Source organism: Grus americana, chromosome 13, assembly GCF_028858705.1.
Source record: "Grus americana isolate bGruAme1 chromosome 13, bGruAme1.mat, whole genome shotgun sequence".
Taxonomy (NCBI): domain Eukaryota; kingdom Metazoa; phylum Chordata; class Aves; order Gruiformes; family Gruidae; genus Grus; species Grus americana.
In genome coordinates, this window is record NC_072864.1 from 5,183,116 (window position 1) to 5,205,867 (window position 22,752).

The 22,752-nt window shown below is 46.3% G+C and overlaps 2 protein-coding genes across 3 annotated transcripts; both read right to left on the reverse strand.

The window, feature by feature from the left end:
• Positions 1 to 128: 128 nt before the first annotated feature.
• On the reverse strand, positions 129 to 6,345 carry LOC129212172 (arylamine N-acetyltransferase, liver isozyme-like). Its single transcript, XM_054840397.1, has 2 exons — positions 5,417 to 6,345; positions 129 to 2,583 (listed from the first exon to the last, which is right to left on the reverse strand). Exon 2 carries the CDS (start codon positions 2,576 to 2,578, stop codon positions 1,691 to 1,693), a length of 888 nt encoding a protein of 295 aa, XP_054696372.1. The 5' UTR covers positions 2,579 to 2,583; positions 5,417 to 6,345; the 3' UTR covers positions 129 to 1,690.
• Positions 6,346 to 7,257: 912 nt separating this feature from the next.
• LOC129212173 (arylamine N-acetyltransferase, pineal gland isozyme NAT-3) lies at positions 7,258 to 16,180 on the reverse strand. 2 transcript variants are annotated; one of them, XM_054840400.1, is made up of 4 exons: positions 16,023 to 16,180; positions 15,616 to 15,742; positions 11,571 to 11,760; positions 7,258 to 9,264 (listed from the first exon to the last, which is right to left on the reverse strand). In XM_054840400.1, the coding sequence occupies exon 4, from the start codon at positions 9,261 to 9,263 to the stop codon at positions 8,391 to 8,393; it is 873 nt and encodes a 290-aa protein (XP_054696375.1). In that variant the 5' UTR covers position 9,264; positions 11,571 to 11,760; positions 15,616 to 15,742; positions 16,023 to 16,180; the 3' UTR covers positions 7,258 to 8,390. The 2 variants fall into 2 exon arrangements, with proteins under 2 accessions (XP_054696375.1, XP_054696374.1); XM_054840399.1 differs by lacking the exon at positions 16,023 to 16,180 and having other exon boundaries at positions 15,616 to 15,987.
• Positions 16,181 to 22,752: the final 6,572 nt, after the last annotated feature.

A 22,752-nucleotide genomic window follows, 5' to 3' on the forward strand; every position in this document is an offset into this window, starting at 1 on the left:
TTTCTTTTCTATTAGTAGATGTTTATGTTTTCCCCTGGTTAAGACCAGACTGAACTTGTTTTCCGGGTAAAATAATTACAACAGACAGTGGCAAACGGCTCCGTAACTTTTTTTAATTAAATTATTGTTATTTTGCAGGCCAGCACTTTGCGGTGAAGGATAGTCATCTCCTTCCTTGGGGGTGCACTGAATTGCCAAGGTATTGCAGGCTATCTTTCCTCAGGCTCCGTGGATGCACAAAATGACCCTTCTTTGCCCACAAAGGAACTTTTTCAATCTGTCGAAAGCTTCCACTGCAGCAGGTAGTTATTTTGGAGCTGCCACACCTAACGAACGCCATAACAAATATTTATTTGCACAGTGTTGTCTGTGAGAACAAAGTACTGTATTTCCTCTCTAAAACTTGGCCTTCTGCATCTTCACAGTGTTGCAGGACCGTTTGTTTGATTCTCTCCCTGTCAAGCATGTCTCCTCTTCATTTGCCGGAGGTGGAAAGTCAGAGGTCCCTTTTGGGAAGGCAAAGAGCCATTAGACTGTATCTGGGAAAGGACCTGAGTTTTAGGCACATCGGGTGCCCTGTCAGTCTGTGGTTGACTAACACAAGCGTCAAAGTCTTCTTCTTGGCCGAGGACTGATGCTCTTCTGTCACCCTCTTTCGTGACACTACCTGTACAGTACCTGCCACGGGTATCGTGAAGTGGTAAGGCTGTTGTGCTACACATAACGGGCTGTGAAACCACACCTAACTTCCCTACGTTTCCTTTCGCATCTGCAGTGTTACTTCTTTAAGGTAGCTTCCGTGCAGAATACTGTTTGTAATAAATATGAAGAGTTTTATCTATAATACTGTCATGCCTGCTTGACATCCCAGGAAGGTTAGGCCCCAATAGTTTATAGTTTGCAAAGGCTGATCTAACTTTGATTGTTTCCATTTTTGATACCAAAAGCCTGATTTTTAAGAACTGTTGAATCATCTCAGTGTCATCTCAGATTTTGTTTTGATTTCAGAGACATAGAAAAATCAGATTCAGAAAAATTGGACACTCAAAATTAGAGAGCTTCGGGGGTTTTTTAAGTGCCCTTGCATAAATAGCTCACTTTAAGTCAATTTCTGATAAGGGAATAGGACTCAAATCTTTCAACTTATTTCATCATAAGCTAATCAGCACCTAATAGTGGCTTGTTTTGAGAAAATCTTAACCTTTCTCTTTTTTATGAAGTCTTTGAAAGCCAAATTCAGCTCAACTTTCTATTTCAGACTGTTAAAGGAAGTGAATAATTTGTAAAACTCTGCTGAGAAGAAGATTGGAAATAATACTGAAAAAGGTTAGAGGTCTTTTGTGTAAAACGGTAACACAGCTTCTCCTTCTGAATGGTTTGAGCTCCTTTGCTACAAAATATATCTGAAATAAAATGAGATCCAGAGAGGTGGAACAAAATGTTATGGAGTCAAAAGGCAATTTCCATATAAGCAAATTAGAGGTAGTAAGATGTCTCAGTTTCTAAAGAAGGAGAAGCTTAAGAAAAAATATGCAATTGGTATATGCAGTTAATTAGCAATGTACTTGAATTTACCAAGTTTTGTGTTCATCTGACTAGCTCAACTTTAAAATCAGATTAATGTTATTAATGTTAATTTTAAAACCTTTTATATTGGATATTTAAAGATCCATCTAGCGCAGCATTAGAATTAGATCGTATCCACTAAATTTGGTGGCAAGCCACGAACGTTTACTGGCACGAGTTTGTTCTCCAGCACTATATTGAATTTGTCTTTCAGTGTCTTCTCAACCTCTTCATCTGTAAGAGTTGTGATCTGCACCAGGTCCATGTCCTCCATGTAGTTATACTTCATCTCAGTGAAGGTCCATCCAACTAAGCCATAAAGCCCTTCAGCAGTCTGGAGACTGCAGATTGACTTCTTCTGAAGTATGTTATCTGGAGACACTTGTAGGTATGTGTTTAGCTCCTGAAAGTCATTTATATGTCGTGGCTCCAGAGTGAATGTATATATTTTTCTAATATTCCCCAGTTCTGGAGTATCAGTGAAAGGGACATTTTGCTCGGGAATGTAATGCTTCCTTTTGACTTTCTCAAAGTACCAGGTGCCGTTGTCTTCCATGAAGCGGAAGATGCCGGGCATCTGGGGTTGATCCTTCCCAGAAATCAACATCAATGGCTGCCACGCCTGGTAGGCACCGCCAAAACCAGCATCTACTATGTAGGAATTTCCCTTGATCACCACCTTCAGTAGGATGTGATTGATCTCAGCAGTGTATGCCGCCTTTGCTGGTTCATAACTGTTTCCTCCAAGAATACAGATGTCGTATCCTAATTCTTGCAAGGCCCAAAATAAAAGGTGGTTGCTTTCCAGGCACCATCCACCACGTTTCTTTCTCACAATCTTATTGTAAGTAGACTGTAAATCCAGTTCAATGGTCTCCCCACAATGCATGCTGAGGTTTTCAAAAGGAATTGCCTGGATATGATGCTGGAAGATGCCTGTTAAGGTTTGCAAGTCTGCATCCTTATGGGACTCGTTGTAAGAAATTCTCGCGAAATACTCTTCAATGTTCATTTTGCCTGTGTGAGCAGAAAAAGAGCCAGTTACTGTTCTGTGACTGTCAAGGGGTTCACTCCTATTTCTGTAGCACAGGTTAACCAGCCTGCGAATGTAGCCTAGGCTGCTTCATTGAGGATTTGAAAGAAACCTGTGCCCTTGATAGGACTTGACAGGCTAGACCTGCCCGTGTCTTCTGTATTTCCTAAAAAAGAGATGAGGATAGGAGCAGGTGACAATCGTGCTTTTTCTCTCTGAGATGTTACCTTCAACCCCGGGTGGATGTCTTTCCTATGGGAAGACACGGCACGTGGCACAACATAACATCTGGCCCTGGATGAGGGTCCCACGTGACAAAAAAATTATAAAACTGACAAACAATAGGTTTGCAGAAAAACAGCTAGACCATACCAACGTAAAAGTCACAACAATTTCTTACTGTTTCTTTTGCCAGAACAGGTGAGCAATTCTTTACTTATCCCACAGGTAATTTAACCGCAAGATTTTACATTCATGGCTTCAGCTACCTGGGATTACACAGTGTGTCACCATTTTAGACAGGCTTCCACATGAAGCAGCTGGTTGTTTTCTTAATCTCTTTAGTTCCCCTGCGGAGTTCAGACAGAGATTTGACCCCGGCTGTTGAAAGGAAGGAATACATTCACGGCATATTCATCGGCTTTCAGTTTCTTTTACCAACTTTTACAAACCAAAGGCCTTAGTTTCAGCTCAAATTATTGGGTATATTTTGTGTCTTCATGTTTCTGATCCCCTTCCCTTTCATTAGCAGAAAGAGACTGTCATAGGTACTGTTTGCATGGCCAAGATGCAAAAGGTTCCCTACAACACTTCTAATCCACTGCATCATCTGGTATCTGCAAGGATTTATTTCGCCTTTAATTTAGATTTAATTTGGCTTTTTTCCATGCAAGGATATTTGTTTTCCAGAACAATTCACAATCTGCTAAGAACTGTATTAATTTCCAAAAGGTCTGAGGATTTCTCGCTCCTTGGAATCGGTCACATGTTCCCTGGGAGGATTTTCCAAAAAATCATTTGATGTAAATGAGACAGGAGAGATTACCTTCCAGCGACTATTCTCAGCTTTGGTCCAGCTGCCCCCCTAGGAGTGACCAGCAGTTTGACCTGATGTCCACGCCAGCACTCAAGCGAGTCCTGGGAGATTCTGAAAATCCCACCTCAAACACATAGGTGGAAATACCCCTGCCCCAGCAGGTAAGCACATTAGATGACCTAATGTCTAGATTTTAACCCCAATTTTGATGCCAGCAGCACAATTCACTTGACTTAGTTGTATTGCTCCTGATCTGCACTGGTACCAGGATTCAGACTGGCTGATGAAAAAGTACAGGAAAATGTAATAAAATAGAGGACTATCCCAATAAGGGGATAAAAATTAAACATGTTTACTTTAAAAGGACCCAAAAAAGCTACATGGAAAAACAGTAATGTGTCTTTGATACTGCATTTTATGGGTTTTTTTTCATCCCTTTTTTAGGACAGGGGCACTCATCTCTGGCAGGATCTCCTTGGAAACGCTGGTTGTAGAAAGCCATTCCCTCCCCAACAGACGGCACACGTGTACGCTGGCAAGCTCGTCCTGTGGTCCTCTGCCTCGTTTTTCTTTCTGTTCCCACCTTTAGCAATTTCACGTAGCCAGACAGAAACATCTTTTCCCTGTGACGGTGTCGAGCTGAACCTCTCTGACTAGGAGGGGCCCAAACAAGTCCATTAGCCTGGTGGGTCTGATACACTTGAAATTTGCTTTCAAGCAAAAACCGATCAGTCCCTGCTCTGGGCCAGCAGCAGCAGACCTGATGCCTTCCCCATACTTTGTCTCCTGGGTCTGGGTGTCCCCATCCTCCCAGCGATAGTGCAATGCACAAGCAGCTCCCCTCCCAGCCACGAGCAACCTCCCCATCGAGAGCCTCCATGGGGTGCTGGCAATGAGGCTTCGGGAAAACTTATTGTGGGAAATTCGCAGCCCATGCCTCAGTTTCCCCAGCTGCCCCTTCTCTGACCTCATCAATTTAAAGGGCTGTGTAGTAGAGACAGCCTCGTGGTGGCTGACGAAATGGGCTCTGATCTCAGTGAATACTATTGCGGTTTCAGTATGAAAGCTGCAGTACAGAATCATTGGCGGGAGGGAGCGTTCACACAAACCAGCGTTTACTCCCTCGCCTTCTCGGAGGCAGTGTTTCTTCTTGGCACAACCGTTCCCACCGCGCTAGTGACAGGGCTGCAGCAGCGAGCCAGCCATCACCCAGGGGACAGTTTGCGTTCCAAAACCAGGTTGCCAAATATCTTAAGCCTCAGTCCAGCTCTCAGCCCTGTTTACTTTTGCTCCCATAGCGGCCGAGCTTCATTCAGCATTCATGCGTGTTTGCAGGAGCGGCACGGTGAGTAGCGCGATTCAGACGTTAGTTCTGCCTGTTCACAAGCGTCCCTGGGGATCACTGTGTCGTTTCATAATTAGGCTGAATAGTTCTTCTCTGCTAAAATTCATGAGATGCTTCCAAGGTTGGATCCTCTTGTGCATGCCTATACCATTTGTTTGATTTTAAGCTACGCCGCGAGTCAGGAGCTGGGTTTTTCATGCGCTCTGGCTCAGCATAAAGGGGTTAGTTTAAGTCTCGAGCGCTTGATCTTTGTACTTGGACAATGACCTTGCAATGCAGCGTATGCTGTCAGCTGTGGGGCTGCTGTAATTTATACTTTGCTAATATGCCTACAGTTCTAAGCACATGGTATGCAGACACACAGAGGTGGGCTTTTCCAAGCAGGCTGACCCACAGCTGCAGGATGAAGTTAAAGATCAGACGCTCGAGTGCTTACCTCTCAGCCAGCGAGCTCAGGATTTCCACCCTGGTTTGCTCCAAAGTTCCCAGGAAGAGTTGTACTGGGAACTGCTGCTCTTAAAGGTCCAGGCTGCCTTTACTGCCTGGCAGGGACAGCGTTATCCTCCCACAGAGCAGGAAAAGCGGGGAGAGAGTTTCTTTTTTTTATAGTAATTTATATTGTGATGGTTTTATTGGTTTATTTGTCTTGGCATATGCAATTGGTCGTGCAATTCATTGTGTTAGGTGCTGTACACATTGTGTTAGGAGCCTGCAAATGATCCAGTCCCCAAACTGCTTACAATATTGGGTAGATTTTAACCTCCTACGTTACTGATTGAGAACTGAAGCCCTCCAGGAATGCAAAGGAGAAACACAGTGTGGGTATCGCCAGCAACTTCTGTCAGTGGTTGTAACGCGGTCCTCAACCCCGCAGGTCACCCGGGTGCTTCAGTCTCTGGGACACCTTGATGGCTGCACCCATGCTGAAGCAGCAAAGCAATAGTTCCAATTTTGATACGGATTTTAAATTGTTGACAGTCATGTGGCCTGAGCGCTACTAATCCAAGCCAAAGAAGTCACTGATTATTGGCAGGGGATGGCAGCCGTTGCATTAACCACACTGAACCGACCTATTCTCCGTGGCTGATACCAGACCTCCAAAGCAGCGAGGTCAGATTTGCAAAGTCCCGTAGCTGTCTAAATCCCCTTGGGTTCAAAGAGAAGCCTTGTCCTTCGGCAGCAAGGATGCTGCTCCTGGAGAGCACTGCGCTCCCTGAGCCTGCTATGCCTTTAAGGATTTGCCTCCAAAGTTAGTGATAAGGAAAAAGCATACTAGTGCAATCTGAGATGAAGAGCCTCTTCCCCCCGCTTCCAACAGAGAGCTTCATGCGATTGCTCAGCAATAAAATCTGTTTCCGTGGGTGTGCTGAGCAGGAGGCCCAGGAGCGTTGAGCTGTGCCATGAAGCGGGCAGCAGCCAGAGCAGCGGATGGGCTCGCGCTGAAGGAGATAAGTCAGCTGAGAGGAAAGCAGAGTTTTCCTACTATTGTTTGCCCCTCACATGCTGAATCTCTGGGGCAATGGACATAATGCCCTACTCCTTTCCCTGAGCCTATGAAACAGCCTGAAGCACGAGAAGCACCCAAGCATGGGGAGAGGAAGGGGCACAGCCCTTTCTAGGTGTTTCCCATGTCTGGTCCCACAAATGATGGAGCTTCTTGGCTCTGCCACGGACCTTCTCCTGCCCCACACCTCTGCGAGACCTGGCTGGGCTTTCACCTCCGTCCCGATGCTCTGCCCCAGCTGCCAGGTTGCTGCAAGGATAAACCCATCCAGTTTAGCTCCCTTAGCTCTTCCGCTAACGCAGGGACCAGAGAAGGATACGGCTTGCAAGCAAGCCAGCCCCTGGGACAGTTTCTTCTGAGCATCTGCGTTGCAAACTGCTGATCCACGCTATAAGAAGCCCCTTTTTCTTCTGAGATCCACTGCAGGGCCAGTCATTAACATTTCGTTTCCCTATAGCGTGGGGAAGCCTCGTGTGCTCTAAGGGACCATTGCACACACGTAGCCAAGCACATATAGATGCGTTTGGCAAGGCAGGGATTTGGGGAACTCACTGGGTCTCGCTGAAATACATCTTGAACGTGCAAAATAGCAGCAGCTTTTATTAACTATAAATGGCTTGTTTGTTATTGAAATTGTTATAGAAAGCTTCACTTACTGCATAACAAATAAAAAAGGGTCAGTGTGTTACTGTATTTTTAAAAGCCTTAGCTGCAAAATGTTAGCACGTACAAATAATCAGGACAACTGCAGGGATTCATGAAATTTTTTACTTTGGGGATACACGTTGTAATTTGGGGAAAAAACAGCTGAATAGTTCTACTTCACAATTCCTGATTTTTTTATTTAAATAATTCATTTATATAATTTTCTTAATTATAAGTGCATAGTTGTAATACTTCCATGATTTGTACATAAAGGAACATCAAGCATCATCTCAAAGGGCAAATTGATTACATTTGAGTAATTTCTCACACTAAAAATCTTAGCCTTTAGGTATCTGATTAAGATTCATCGTTTCTCCTTATATCAATATAATTAGTATCACTGTAAACACATCCTCAGCAGAACAGATATGTTTCAGAAAAATAATTCTGCGCATGTGTTTGAGTTCAGACACGATAATTAATGTGCAATAACACTCAGAGTAGAGTCTTAGGAGCGGAGTGTGTACTCCCAGCATCTGCTGCTGGGTGGGAGCAAACAAAATGCATGGGAGATGCTTTCAGTTCAAAGAAACTCCGCTCTTTGGTCATGGCACCGAGAGAACGGGAGTCATGTAATGTCTGAAACCAGACAGAATTGTCCGTTAATATTTCCCACCATCAGTTTTAGGCCATAAATAGCCCATCCGTAAGTATTCACACAGTACGGCACAGGCACGGGACTGTCCGACTGCCACGTGAGAGCGTGTTGTGAACGCAAGAGGAAAAAGGACAGGCTCACGGCTTCACTGTAGCAAACTTGGCGCTTGACATCTTTGTTTTTTTCTGGCTATTAAATTCCAAAATAATATGGTATTCATTTAAGAGGTGGGTATGATTTTCCCCAGCGCAAAGTAATAAAGAAAGAGACACACAGCTCCATCGCTCTGCCCTGCTACTCTGGGTGTATTTGGAAAAGCTTTTAAGAGATGAAAGGAGTAGGGAATGGGCAGAGTCTGCTTCCAGCTAAGCACAAACAGAAGGGGAGTGATTTGACTGAGCTAGGAAGAAATTATTTGTACCCAAGCCAAAGAAAGATGCAGGAGCAGTTGTGAAAATCAATTTCTTTTCCAGATTCATGCTAATATGTTCTGCCTTACACTTGTAGATGGAAAGAGAAAGCTTAACCTTTAGATGCTAGGCAGAAATAGGGGGAAGGATTGCACGTAATGCCACTGGATTGAATTATAATTCAAGCAGTGAGTTAAAACAGAGACAACCTGCTAGTATTGATGGGGACAAATTTCTTGTCTAGTGTTATATTGAATTGCTCTTTCAGTGTTTTCTCCATTTCTTCATCTGCAAGGATTCTGATTTCCACCAGATCCATATTATCCTTATAATTGTACTTTATCTCAGTGAGTTTCCACCCCACCAGAGCCCGGATGCCATCGGCGGTCTGCAGGCTGCAGATAGACTTTGTCACAAACAGCGAGTCCGGCGCTGTCTGCAGGTGGGTGTTGCGGGCTCTGAACTCTTCGATGTCTCGTGGTTGAAGGGTAAAGAGATAAACCCGCCGGCAAACTTCTTTTTCCGTGTTATGGGAAGTGGAGATGCTTTGGTTGGGAACCCACTGCTTCCTTTTCACCTTCTCGAGGTACCAGACCCCGCTCTCCTCCAGGAAGCGAAAGACCCCAGGAGTCTGCGGCTGGTCTCTCCCCGAAACCAGCTCCATTGGCTGCCATATCTGGTAGGACATCCCAAACCCCCCGTCCACGATGTAGGATTTGTTGTCAAGCACCACTTTTAGGAGCAGATGATCGATTTCATCTGCATACGCATTGTACTCCGGGACATAAACTTTTGATCCCAGCAGGGTGACGTGGTAGCCAAGGGTTTTCAGGACCCAAGATAAGAGGTGGTTGTTTTCCATACACCAGCCCCCGCGTTTTTTCCTCACTATCTTGTTGTAAGTCGCTTCCAGGTCCAGCTCAATGCTTTCCCCACAGTGGATGCTGAGGTTTTCAAAAGGGACCGCTCGGATGTGGTGCTGGAATATATCCGTCAAGGTAGCCAGGTCTGGCTTAGCATAGGAGCCCTGATAAGAAATTCTGGCAAAATACTCCTTGATGTCCATGCTGGAAAAAAAAAAAAAGATTGTGACAGAAGGATCTTACCCATCCCGTATAACGGGGCGCTAATCAGTATGGGCAGCCTGCTCGGAAAAGGAGCGGGATTTGACTAATGGCCCTATCAAAGGCAGCTGAGTGTGAGTATTAGCGCTGAGGGAAGCCAATGGGACACTGCTGATGAGCACAAATGTTATTTTTAATTGTTTCTTTTACAGCTGTGATGAGAGGCTCCAGCTGTGCTAAGCACATTTCAGCAGAGAGTTCCTGCCCAGCAAAGCTACAAATCTCTGTCGGAAGGAACAAAACCAGTAGCAGCAGTTTCCCTGCTAGAAATTATAGGAACTGAGACTCTCCAGATCCAAACTGCTTTACTCGTGGTTTGACTCAGCGAAGCAGAAACAGAAAACAAACCCTCCCACTCTTGCAGAGCAATCCAGAGCCTCCTCTGCAACCAAACCTGAAATAAATCTGCCCTGCCGCGGTATTTCCTTCATTATTTAGGCAGCCGGGCATGAGTTGGTCTCACCTGCTCCTGCTCTCCGTGCTGGCGGTAGCAGATGTGACCTGGAGCACAGAAGGGGGTTTTTTTAGGGCAGAAAAGGCTGTGGGAGGTTTTTTGCTGCATCTGCTGTGATCCACCTCCCTGCAGCATGGCTTAGCTCGCCAGCTCTGCTAATCACAGCCCTACGCCAGCAGCAGGAGGAAACCAAGGTTTGGGCCAAAACTACAAGTTTTCGGGGGGGTGGCTCACATTTTCTAACATCATTTTTGGGATGCATTTGGTCTTTCAACTCGTCGTCTCCCCAGTGGTGGGTGACTGCCCGTGGGTAAGGGACCAGGCATCGCCCTCCCTATGCCAAGCGCAGCAGAAGGGCTCCGTGGGGGGGGCTGTGTTTCACGGGCCCGGGGGTGGAAAGCAGCTTGGGCCCTCCCAGCCCTCGATGGGAAGGAAACAAGAAAGAGATTTTGATGTAGCCAAATACTTTTGTTATTTCTCCCCAGGCACTGCTAAATTTCAGACATCTCCAAGTACAGAGCAATGTTGGTTAGATTACTGACCCAAGAGGTCCCAAAATGTTCAGAGAACCATAGAATGGTTTGGGTTGGAAGGCACCTTAAAGATCACCCAGTTCCAACCCCCCTGCCATGGGCAGGGACACCCTCCACTAGCCCATGTTGCCCAAAGCCCCATCCAACCTGGCCTTGAACACTGCCAGGGATGGGGCAGCCACAGCTTCTCTGGGCAACCTGTGCCAGGGCCTCACCACCCTCACAGGGAAGAATTTCTTCCTACTATCTAACCTAAATCTCCCCTCCTTCAGCTTAAGGCCATTCCCCCTTGTCCTATCACTCCATGCCCTTGTAAACAGTCCCTCTCCAGCTTTCCTGTAGGCCCCTTTAGGGACTGGAAGGCTCCTCTGAGGTCTCAAGTTCCTGTGTATGATTCCTAAGGTAAAAACATAAGAAAAAGTCCAACTGTTCCAACAGGATTAAATTCTCAATCTGACAAAAAAATGGCACACACCAAATTGTATGGGAATTTTGGAAAGATACGTTCAGTATGTAAACAAAGCAAAGAAAATGCAAAATTTCCATTTGACGTAATATCCTGGCAGAAGCAGAGGGTGGCCCCAGTTCGGTTACCCACATTTCCTAACCTTTCGGATAGAAACATCACAGAAATCTGTAAGTATTGCATCATGACCACTGCCACATCTCTGACATCCAACAAGCAGGTCTGAATGATTCCACATCGGGTTAAGAGCATCCAATTATTCTGGGAATTCTCTTTGTTTAGCTTTTGGCTTGTTCTTTAGCTTTTCCCCAAAGCCCCAGAACTACAACTCTATTCGTCTTTGAAGACTTGGCAGAAACTTGGCTCTTGCCAGGTGAACTTTAAACCAGCATCACCAGTAATGTGGTTTTTCCCTTTCTTTTTCCACTTCTTTTTCCCTTTCTTTCACTTGGCCACTGCAAGCAAAACAAGTATAGGAAGCTTTACTTAAAGGGAAAATACTGGTGTTGGGTTTTTTCTGTCTGTCTGTCCATCTCTTGCGGGTATTTATAAGGCCCTTTCAACAGTGGTATCTGAAATGAGTCAGATGGCACGAATGCCCGATCTGCTTGAGGCTAAAAATAAGTAAATAAGCCAGAGTATCTATTATATCTACAAGGCAGCCTCTGCAAGCGCCTGAGCGTTCCCCGCTCCGCTGTTACACCATTTTCTGCTGTGTTTTGTCTTCAAACATATTTAACTTCCTGGTTAGGGAGCGCTCAGCTACCAAGATTCAGGGTTTAAAAAAAAAGCTTACCTGGAAAATCAGTTCAACTGCAAGTGTGTCTCCGGGGCTTGGGGGGGGTGTTTTTAGGCTAAAGCAAGTGGCGTGGCTGGCTGTCCTTTACCTAGCGCAGACAGGGCTGGAGGACTGTTCTCCTGCTCCTCTTCAGGGGAATGTCTTTTCCCTCAACTTGCTTTCACCCGCCTCTGTCAGATTGCAAAAGCTGAAAAAAAAAAAAAAAAAAAAGCCAAGCACAAAAAAAAAGCTGAAGGGTGGAGCATGGTTGCTGTAGTGAGCGAGCAAAACCAACAGCGCTGACTCAACACACATGCGAAACCTGGTTGTTATTAGATCAGAGGCTGCTTCACATTTTCACTCATTTCATGCTTTCTGCAGGGGCTAGCTTGGGCTGTGACAAAAAGGGTATTTTTTGTTTCAATAGCTGGCTGAATGCACTCAGGTAATATATATTTTATTTTTTTTCCTAGTTATTAGGTTACTATTTGACTGAAAACATGGGGAAGAAATCTTGCATGCATTCAATCCGAGAAGGTTTTTGCAGTGTTTCTGAAAAGCAGCGAGATTTCAGCACAGTAATTTGCACCTGCAACCCCCTTGCACTGCACGTGCAAGAACTTCAGCACTGCCTTTGCTTAATTTGCTCTCTATCATTTATGTGCACTTTTTTATTACAGGAAATGTCATAGAATGTAAGAAACACTGGGACAGCAGCGTGTCTTCTACAGCCTTTGCCCAGAAGTAGCACCTGAGGGTGCCGTGGCGGTCGAGATGTTATTGGCAAAGCGATGACTATGGAGTGCTAACACACAGGGAGCTTCATCCTGCGTGTTCCATACTGCTTTTGTATCTACAAATTTTGCTTGCATTTTGCCAAGCTAAGTCTTATGAATTCTCTCATGTATACAGCTGGATTGTTTCCTGTTAGTTCCCCAGTAGTTCCAGTCCTTCACATTGAGTATCAACAGCAAGTTTCATTCAAATGCTGATTTATTGGAATAATTAGCAGAGATAATGAATCAGTCCAAACAGAGATATCTGTGGTAACCCATTACACAGCTCCACTCCCTTATCAAAATTTGGCTCTTTATCATCCCATCGGTGGCCGGTGTTTGACCCCGCAAGTGAGAACCAATGGCCAAGCTGAGAGGCGCTGAAGGGGATGGATTATCTGCCCTCACTGGGCTCCTCTGGGCAGACCCAGTTTGGTACAAAGAGAAGGTCCATATTCCTGGGTGGATCTTGCTGTGCGTGGAATAATCCCTTCTCTTCCCACAGACGAAGAGCCCCTCATTTTGACAAAGATAAGCCAAAAGCCGAGCAGGCAGACCTGCGGTCCTGGTGGGAGCTGTACCAAAAAGAAGCCCATGGACCCATCTCTGTGCGATGTCTAAGCAGACCCAGCCGTGCTCCAGAGTCATTTGGGACCATAGATGGTGCCAGAAGCATCTGCTTACTGTGCTCCCTTGAGCAAATGTGTGAAGCAGTTTAGGATCTGTTCCAGCTAATTTTGGGTTCCTGTTAAGACACGAGTGTTTTCTAACCAAGTAGGTGCAAAACCCATTTCTCCTGTGCCTTTGGTACTCAGCTTTTCTCAGCTCCTCTCCTTATAATGTAGCTCTGATATTGAACATTTTCTTCCCGTGTCTTTCAAATTCTCATCCCAACTCACTATCCCATGCTGTCATTCCTGCATCACTCTCCTTTTTCTTCCCATGCTGCACATTTTGCTCCTCGAGCCGTTAAAACCAAGAGCGTTCATCCTCCCCAGGTGTGCCCAAGGCCATCAGAGGGCAAAGCTCACTCGATGCGTGCTAAAGGTAAGAAAAGGCCCAGGAGCCTTGCCAGAGTCCGTTTGCATTTCAGCTGAGGGCCAGATCATCGGGACTATTTTCAGGCTTGGTGGGACAACAAACTGCAATCGCGGCTGCTGGGTAATGCCCCGACGTGCTGCACATCCCTGCCTGAACCCATCCCCAAAAGTACCAAAGGGCAAAGCCCAGCCCAGGCAGGCTGGGTGGCGCAGACTGTGACTGCGGGATGAAAGTGCAAATGGGAATGGCCATGGAAAGGATCTTGCTTTCCACCTGGACACTGTAACTCAGTTTCCCAACCTTGGCAGGAGTTGAAGCTGGTTGAGCTTTTTCCAGAAGAACCTCAATGTAATTGCACTCGCTTTTCTTTATTTATTAATTGAAACGGCTGACCGCGTTTAATTTATTACTGAAATCCTTCTCTCATCCTAACTCTCCTGTGAGGCTGCATCAAAAATCCCTCCCTCCATGCTTTAACAGAGCTTTATAAGCTGCAATATTTGCTTGGGGAAATAAAAGCATAGGGTGCCCTGTTTGGGGTAACAGTCAAGCATCTGCTCACTGTTAAACAGCTCCCCTTTATAATGACTTTGGTGATGGGCTGTATAACAAAGAAATGTGTAGTGTATTATATTATATTATTACATTACATTAACTAGATGCTTAATATACAAACTATATGGTATTCTGCTTAACTGTCTGGTTTTTGTGGGGAGGAGAGATGAGAGACTTTCAAAGTAATAAAACAATTGAGGTGTTTTAAATGGAATCAGCATGAAATCTTAAATTCTTATACAAGGTCAGCTTCTCCCATCCTGCGGAGCTCTGAGTCGCTGGAAAAGGAACCGCTGCACACGCTGAGCGGAGTGGCTGGCTCTAGCCCATCATTTCCAAGGGGGGTTTAATAGACATAGGCTGCTCTAGTACAAGAGTGGTAAATAACATTCACGGCCTATAAACATATTCATAATGGCAGAACTCTGTCATGCTTTATATTCATTGCCTTCCTTATCTAATTATAGATATATATCTTTCCAATTTGTGTCCACAGCATCCATCTCGTGCAGTTTTGGTGGTGTCCCCACCACCGGCTGAAGGATGAGCACCAACTTTTGCCTGTGGGATTACAGAAGGCAGTAGCTGTGCTGGATTTTGCTTGGCTTTGTCTCAGTGAGGAAGAGAGCAAATACCAATTTTAGTGTTTCCACTATCTGAGGCATCTTTCTGAGGGCTGGTGAGTGTCAAAAATTATCTCCTCCACTTATCTTTACCCTGCCAATATGAGGGTTTTCACACAAGCCAACACCAGGGTGTTAATGCAGACTGAGGCGACCACTTTGGTCTGCGGGGCCTTCCAGCCCTCAGAGTTTCAGCATAAATCTCTTCCATGTAAGTGGTGGTAATTCACTTAAATTCCATTACAAGGGGAACAATCGGCTTTTCTACATGAATGGCTTTATCTCGTAGAGGGTTTGAAGCAAAAAACCATTTCAAGTAACTGCTTTGATGAAAAACATGCCCATACATCTGGCTGTTATTTTCCCATGAATCATGACAGCTGTGGTGGGATATGTCTGGCCGGGGTCCTCACTGAAGCACGGTCAGAGCGTGGCAAGGACACCCTACAGCTGCTTCTGCCACCCCAGCACGAGGGTCCGGGGTGCATATTAGAAAGGAGAAGTTGTCCTCCATTTCACAAGCAATAACCACACTCTCAACCTGCTGTTACTGTCTCTTATCTCACGGGCCACCTCTCTGAGAGATGCCAGCGGCATTGTCAAACTATGAAAACGTGGAGAAGAAAGTCCCGCAGACTGGAAAGCAGGGAGTCGTGCTGGGTCCTCTGAACACGCCGGACTGCCAGTGCCTGCGGGCTGGGTAGCTGGCGAGCGGCTGGGGAGGCTCCGAGCCACGGTAGCCATGGCTTTGCTGGCATCTGGGGACAAGGAGTGGTGGACAACACTGAAGAGGAGGATGAAGAAAAGGAGAGCAAGATGGTGTCTTGGTAGCTGCTTGTCCTGGTAGCTGGAGAAGGGGCTGGAGGAGCAGCCTGGGAGCTTTCTGCACCCGGTCCTTCATTGCCTGCCGTGCCCAGCGCTGCTGCAGCCAGTGAACTCTTGACCAGACATTTGAGGTAACTCAGACTTTTGCAGCAGCTCTTCGGCCAGCTTTGCCCCGTCCCCACTAGCTCCTTTGTGAGAGCGATGCTGTCCTACCTGGGCTCACACACTTTTCCTGTTGCCTACCTGGTGCGTCCACAATCCCCATGGCCACAGACGACTCCGGTTTTCCCTCCTGAAGGGTCTGGTTCGGGACCGGCTGGTCAGCAGTCAGCACTGGTACGCCAGGGCCTAGGGTGTGCACGTACTGATCCTGGAAACAAAATAAATCCAAACTCACTCTGCCGCACTCAGACACCCTTTTCTCATGCAGTGCTCGGGCGTTCCGATAAGGGAGGTCAATTTGTATGGGCGGGCAAGGAGAGGGGTCCCCCCGTCACAGGTGGGGAAGGGATCTGGTGCAAAGGACCCTTCCCGTGCTGTTTGGAGCAACGCACATCTGCAAGCTCCAGCTGCGGTGTGCACTCCTTTCTTCTGCGTCTGATTTTTCCTCCTCCCCAGCTCCCAGGGGTGCTGCCCGAAATGCCTCTTACCAAACCCGAGGTAAGGCAGCACCAGGGCGGTCACACGTAAATGGTTTCAAACAGGAAATTTGCTCTAGAAGGAAGAGGATCAGAAACCAACTCTCCTCCCCAGGGCCTGGAGGCAGAGCCAGCAGCTCCCTCCCCAGCCCCGGGGCACCTCCGGCTGCAGCTGCCCCCCAGCAGCCGTGGGGCTGCCCCCCATCAGGGCACCCTCCTGGTGAGAAGGAGGTGGCTGCGTGATTCATCCCCTTCATCCCCATGTTAGCAAATGGGGGGGGGGGGGGGTGGTTCCTCCCTTCCTGAAAGTTCAAACCACCACGTTACCACGCAGCGCCTCCGCTTCCTGCAATGCTTGGCAGAGCGGGTCCGTTCCCCCCATGGGGCGCAGGGCTTTGACTCCCTCCCAAAATCATCAGGGAAGTAGGGATTGCCTCTTGGCAGTCACCCACAGAGCTGGGACACCCAGCACTGCAGGGACCTGAGAGTTTACTTTTGCAGCTTAACTTTGCACGAAGTGCACGAACTCCCTCCCTCCCTGCATCTGACCATTGCACGCTGCTGCAAAAATATTCGAGTACTCCCCAAACCAGTATGTAATAGGCACCCAGGGCACTTGTGCAGACCCAGGACGTTAATCTTTCTCTCTTCATTTCAATGTCCTATCTAGAAATTGGATATACTCTGTTTTACTGGCTTTTTGTGCAGATAAATGCTCCCATGATTAACCAGTTATTAATTGCCATCATGCTACGCTGTCATTGCCGAAGGGAAGTACGACAGTGTAATATGTAATGGGGCAACGGCATTGCTAGCTGGACCCTGAGACAGTTTGATTTCACGCTTTCTAATGAGAGCTGTCGGTCACACTGTCAAAAGCCTATGCTGGACATTTTCCAGATGGGAAGATTTGGAAATTTGGAAAAATTTGGGGCTGAAGCACTGTTACAGAGGTGCAGTCAGGCAAAATGGACATCCATGGCAGGGCCCACAAACAAAGCAGACGGTCTCTGGGGAAATACTCAGTTGCTAAAGACCAGTTTACAATTCTGTTTAATTTCACTGCATTTTCACCATTACCAGTAGCTGCTCAGTAATTGCTGGGCAATGCATTTTCCTGTGCAGGGACGGAAAGGCCTCATTTGAAAATAAAGATGTTATGTTGGTCTAGTCCAAAAGTGAACATAAATTAATTAGCTGATCATCGCAAAAATTCTGTACAGTTGCTAAACAAATACATAAAATAGTCTGTGACCTGGGCACACGTAATTCCACCCATTTAGGTATGAGCTGCCTGCACAAAGAGGATTCACAAGTCAACAGTCTCTATCATTATCAAGTACATAAATGCCTGGGTATTCAAACATGTTCCATATGCCAAAAAAAAAAAAAAAATTGTTGCAAGATATTTTAAGAGGAAAACATTCCCAGCTAATCAACAGATGCACTGACTGAAGGAGAGTTATATACGTCTATGAATACAGTGGGGAAAAATGAAAGTTCACTCAGCCCTCTGAATTTCCTTTGGTGAGCTCACGTTTGGGATGATAGCAGCGAGGTACTGAGGAACCAATTGCTCTATTTCTGTGACTGGGATATGAAGCAACAGAAAGAACATCTCAAAGGGAAATATTCCTTAATTTTCCTAAATGGAAAATACCTTGGCTTTATAATTCATGTGTTCTCCATATAGTGACCTAATTTATATGACTGGCCAATCTATATATTTATATATATACACACATATATATTAGCTCTGGAAAAAAAAAAAATCTTTGTACACATGCCTAAATGCAGCAGCAGTCACCATTTATGCGCACTTATTCTCGCAGGGTTAGATTGTCCTTGTTCCACAGAAGCCATTGAGCAATGCTTCTTGCGTGCACCTGGCGCTGAGCCTGCTCCTCCAAAACAAAGCTGCTGTTTCAGTGAAAAGGCTGTCATTGACTTCAGTGGGAATTTGGATCAGCCCTAATTCAGGCAATCAGCCTGGAAGGATGCAAAGTGGGAACAATTACATAAGTTCTGTCATTCCCATTGCTCAGATTTCTTTTTTTCTTTTTCTTTTTTTTTTTTTTTTTTTGGAGGTAGGTAGGAGGGAAACCTTTTCTCTCAGTGAAGAGTAGTAAAACAGAGACTCACAGTGACAGCAGAGAAGAAAAAAAACAACAACTGTGCCTTTGGAAAACACATTCATTACAATGCACTAACACACATCACAGAAATAATATACGTTTGCGATGACAATGTATTCCCTCCACCCCATTGCTGAATCAGGAGCGCCATTGGGGAAAAGAAAGGAGAGATGCTCTGGATTCCAGCTGTTCCCGCAGACTTACCTTTACTGGGGTTTGGGCTGTGTCGAGGAGAGGCTGGAAGTTGTGGGAAGATTCAGAAGCAAGAAGCAGGTCATGCAGGGCTCTTCATTGATTCTTGGCAGTAAACAGCCTCACCACAAATACTATCGGTGTCAGCCATGAACACGGAGCTGGGTGTTTACGGAGCGAAAGGTTTTTCCTGGTGTAAAAGCCAAAGGCGGCAGAGCAAGGGTTACTGTGGCAACCCGGACTCTGGAGCTCTCGGCTTTCCTCCCGGCTCGCACTTGTGGGGAACACTGGTGTGACTTCGAGAGTGGCACCGCAGGGACCCGTGGACACGTACAGACCCTTTTCCGCATGTTTTTTCCGCCTCCTCATGCACCCACAGCTGGTATACACAGCACAAAGTAACGTGTACCACGCATAGGTGTATGGAAAAGGAGGCAGAGTCTTCACACCTGGAGCAGGAGGGGAGCAAACGGAGCAGGGGGGAATCGCCCGTGGTTTTGCAGGCTGGCACCCTGTGCGCTGCTGTACCGAGGAGGGGTGGAAGGAAGAACACAGCCCTCCAGGGGTTTGGGGGGAACTGAAAGCTGGGAAGCAGATTTTAGGTACGGTCAGTGCAGGGAGTCAGATTCTGGAGAGCAGAGTGGGGAAAGAAATTCGCTATGGACAAGGTAAATTGTCGTAGCTGCTGGGGCTGAAAATGACATCAGCCTTTGCGTTGCTTGATGGGAACTGAGTCAATCTTGTAAAAAAAAAAAAAAAAAAAGTCAAGTTCCTGAATCTAATCCTCTTCCAGGAATGAAGCTATGCCAAGAAGCAGCCCTTTCCCAGAAACCAGCTCCAAGCCTGCTGTGCTGCCCCATGGCCAATACTCACAATATTTTTTTTTTTCCTAGCAAGGACCAGTTTGATCTTTGACCCTCTGAACTGGTGAATGGCCTTTGCTGTGGGATGATGAACCTGATTAAAGTGACATCAACCCCGTACGTTTTCATCCCATAAGGTAAAAGGCAACTAATTTTCATGCAACAGCAATGGTACTTTCTTTTCCTCCTCACACCATTGCAAATTGATGCTACATCCAGGTCAGCGTTTCCTCTCAGGTGGATGCTAAGGATGCTGTCATGCTGGAAGATTGTCATCCGCCTTTCCAAACCTTTATTTAATAGGACCTGTGGTATGAAATTTTGGTGAAATAGTCCTCGAAAAGAAACCACCTGCTTTTTAAGGGGCTGGAGGCCTGTCTCTGCTGCTCCTCTATTTAAAATAAATAGACTTAGCATGGGGAAAAGCCTTTGGTTCGGCTGCACACCAGGAAGTCCCACTGAGACCAAACCCAACACTAAATCTGTCAATTCACAGTAATATTATTTTTAATTGCTTTCTCAGCAGTTGTGCTCAGAGCCCACCTAGCACTGGGCGCCGTGCGTGGCGTTTCATCGCAGCTCCTGCCCAGCGCAGCCCACGATCCCCCCGGGCCAGAGCAAATGGAGACAAATGTAATATTGACAAATGTAGTGTTGTCACTGGGGCTGCAGAACAGGACCCCGAACCCGTGCAGGCAATGGGGGAAAGTGCCTTCAGGTCAGGATAGCTTTCTGCTAAAATATCAGAGCTGTGCAAACCCTTTGGGAAATTTCTGTGCTGTGGCACAACTCAGTGTCCAGCCCGGGCGAGCAAAGCAGCTACAATGCCCTTTTTCTCTGATTTCCAGCTTCCACGAGCGGCACCAGGTGCTGCCCAGCCCTGCAGGGAAGATGGGGTGAGCAGGTCTGTAAAGCATTCAGCAAGTGAACCCCATCCCCTTCATCACCCGTGAAAGCACTAAGCAACCTCACCAAAAGCAATCGCCAGTCCTCGCTCAGCTGTCTTTTACCCACTTTGCAATTATTATTCTAATTCCTGCCTTTGCCAGTATAGCTAATAATTTTCCAAATAGTGGCGTATGGAAAGCTGTACTGAAATGCAGAACCTGAAGTCCCACTGCACGTTTCTTCCTTCTAGAAAATCGTTTACCTAATCATAGAAACTCGGTAGTTAGTTTGGGCTACCTTTTTTAATAAACTCTCGTTCCGTTGTTATTGCGCACACCAGTCGGAGGCAGCCATAGCAGCCCGTGTGCCCGGATCTGCCTCTCCCTTATGCGTGTATACCTGAGGCACAGTCTCCAGCAGCATCTGAAATCAGACGGTGTGACTGTATATTCTGCTTTCAGCTAATAATTGAGAGACTAAACCTGCCTGGCTGCTAGAGACTCAAGGGAAGGTCTCGGAAATTGGCTGGGAGCTTCCTTCTCAACTTTTATCGAAGCAGCTCCTGAATGTTTCATCGTAAGAAAATTTGACTGCATACTTACATGGCCACGAAGATACCCGGGTTAAAAACCGCAAAATCCATTCACCAACTGCATCAGTTATCACTCTCTGTTGTTAGTCCAGTTAACCCAGTCACTTGGTTTTCATCACTTGGCACAATGAAGACATGACTAGGCAATGCCGTGCCCCGTCCTCGTCAGAGAAAGGGTTTCTCTTGATCAATTTGCTCAGTAACACTTTGGCCACCTAAGGCTTCAACTGCAGCAGGGTACTTCAGCAGGACAGCAGAATTTAACCCCAGCCTGACCAAGTGGGCATGACTGTAGTTATACTGCCCGTATGACATTCGTAACAAGAAGAAAAATCCTTTTTTTTAAAAAAAAACCCTGTATCATCAGTCAATCGGTAACCTGGAATATAAAACAACCAGCTGATCTAAACATCATAAACCAGTGAGTTCCTACTGCTGCCGAATGCAAACCCAAATCCCGCTTTGACTCGAGATGCAAACCTGAACTGTGGCTTTGATGCCCGGTTGGCTTTCTCTCTTTATTTGTTTTTGCCTTCAGCGTTGGGCCAGTGCTCAGGCAGAGCTACTGCAGCACCACGCATCCCTACCATGGAATTGTGCTTTGCTCTCCCTGGGGACTAGCACGTACTTTTTGAAGCTGCACATCATTTTATTAGTTCTATTCCCAGTCTCCAAAACGTCGAGCTTATTTTATATGAATGTGCTGCAATTTAGTACCATCAGCAAACTCTGCTGAAACTGTGAGAAATACAGACCTAGGAAAGATCCCTGCGGAAACCCACCCACAACGCTTCCCCAGTGCCGGCACTTTGCTCTCTATCATCCCCGTAGCACTTTAATTCACATAATCTACTCTCATTTGTATCCCAGCTCATTCCCTGGCCTTGGTTAATGAGCTGATTTTGTGTTTAAAATGCTGTCTAACAATAAATGTTTTATTTTTTCGCTGCTTTGTGAAATATTTATGATCACTAGATGTCACTGTAATTTTACTCTCGCTGGCCCTACTGAACCAACGCGATTCCTGGGCTTTCGTGAGCATGCTTTAGAGTCCTGTTGAAGTATTTATTAGTGATCAGAAAAACACCCAGCTGCTGTCCTGGTGGAGGGTGTCCTGGGGCAGGAAGGGAGAGCTGGCTGGGCTTTGGCTGAGGCTCTACGGGCAGTTTTAGGCTGTGGCGGTGGGAACGATGCAAAACCACGCGACTTTGGAGCTGAGCGCTCCCACGTATGTGCGTGTAGACCCGTATCATGCGCGGCTGCAACACACAGGTGTCTGCTCAACACGTGCATGTCCTGTTAATTTTATGCTGAGTTATTAAATCCCTCCGGTGCGTGCATGCAGCAAAATGCGTGAGTGGACACGCGCTGCCCTGGCTGCGTGCAGCTCAGGGGGGGCTGGCATATCTATAAGGCCACTGATGGACTGCAGACTTCGCCGTAGCTTTAGAGGACCAAATGCTCTTAAAATTTTGTTGTTCTTTAATAATGCCCACACTTCTCCCCCAAACACACAGCCCAAATTGTTTCACAGTCATCTGAGCGATCCCATCTCCTTCCTTTTAGTCCCATCATCCCATTCCTAGTGTTACTTAAGTTAATCACACAGGTTTTAAGACTCAGAAATCTCTGTAGAAGCATCTTGCATCTTTCACTCGCCTTCAAAGATTTTACAGAATATATTTCTTCCAGGCCAACTCAAATCCACACTCCCTATTTCCTGAATTGTTGATTTCTCCATCGGACTCAGCCTTTGGGATATGACAATTTAAATATTATAGACCACACTCCTGCATGGGCACACATGGGATTTTTTTTTTTTTTTAATTGGAAAAAACTCACCACTGAAATTAGAGGAAACGCCTGCTTAAAAATCATTTGTCTCCATCCGATGACATTATCCAGATCAGCAGAATATGCCTTCACTCTGCACTCCAGGTCCCGCTGGGGAATATGCCAAAAGCAGGTCTTTCAAGGAAAATCAGTTATCAGGTGTGCAGCGCAACGCAGCGCTGGCGGCTGAGCCCGAGGAACCAAAGCTCTTTGCTGGCATCTTTTGGTGAGCAAGGAGA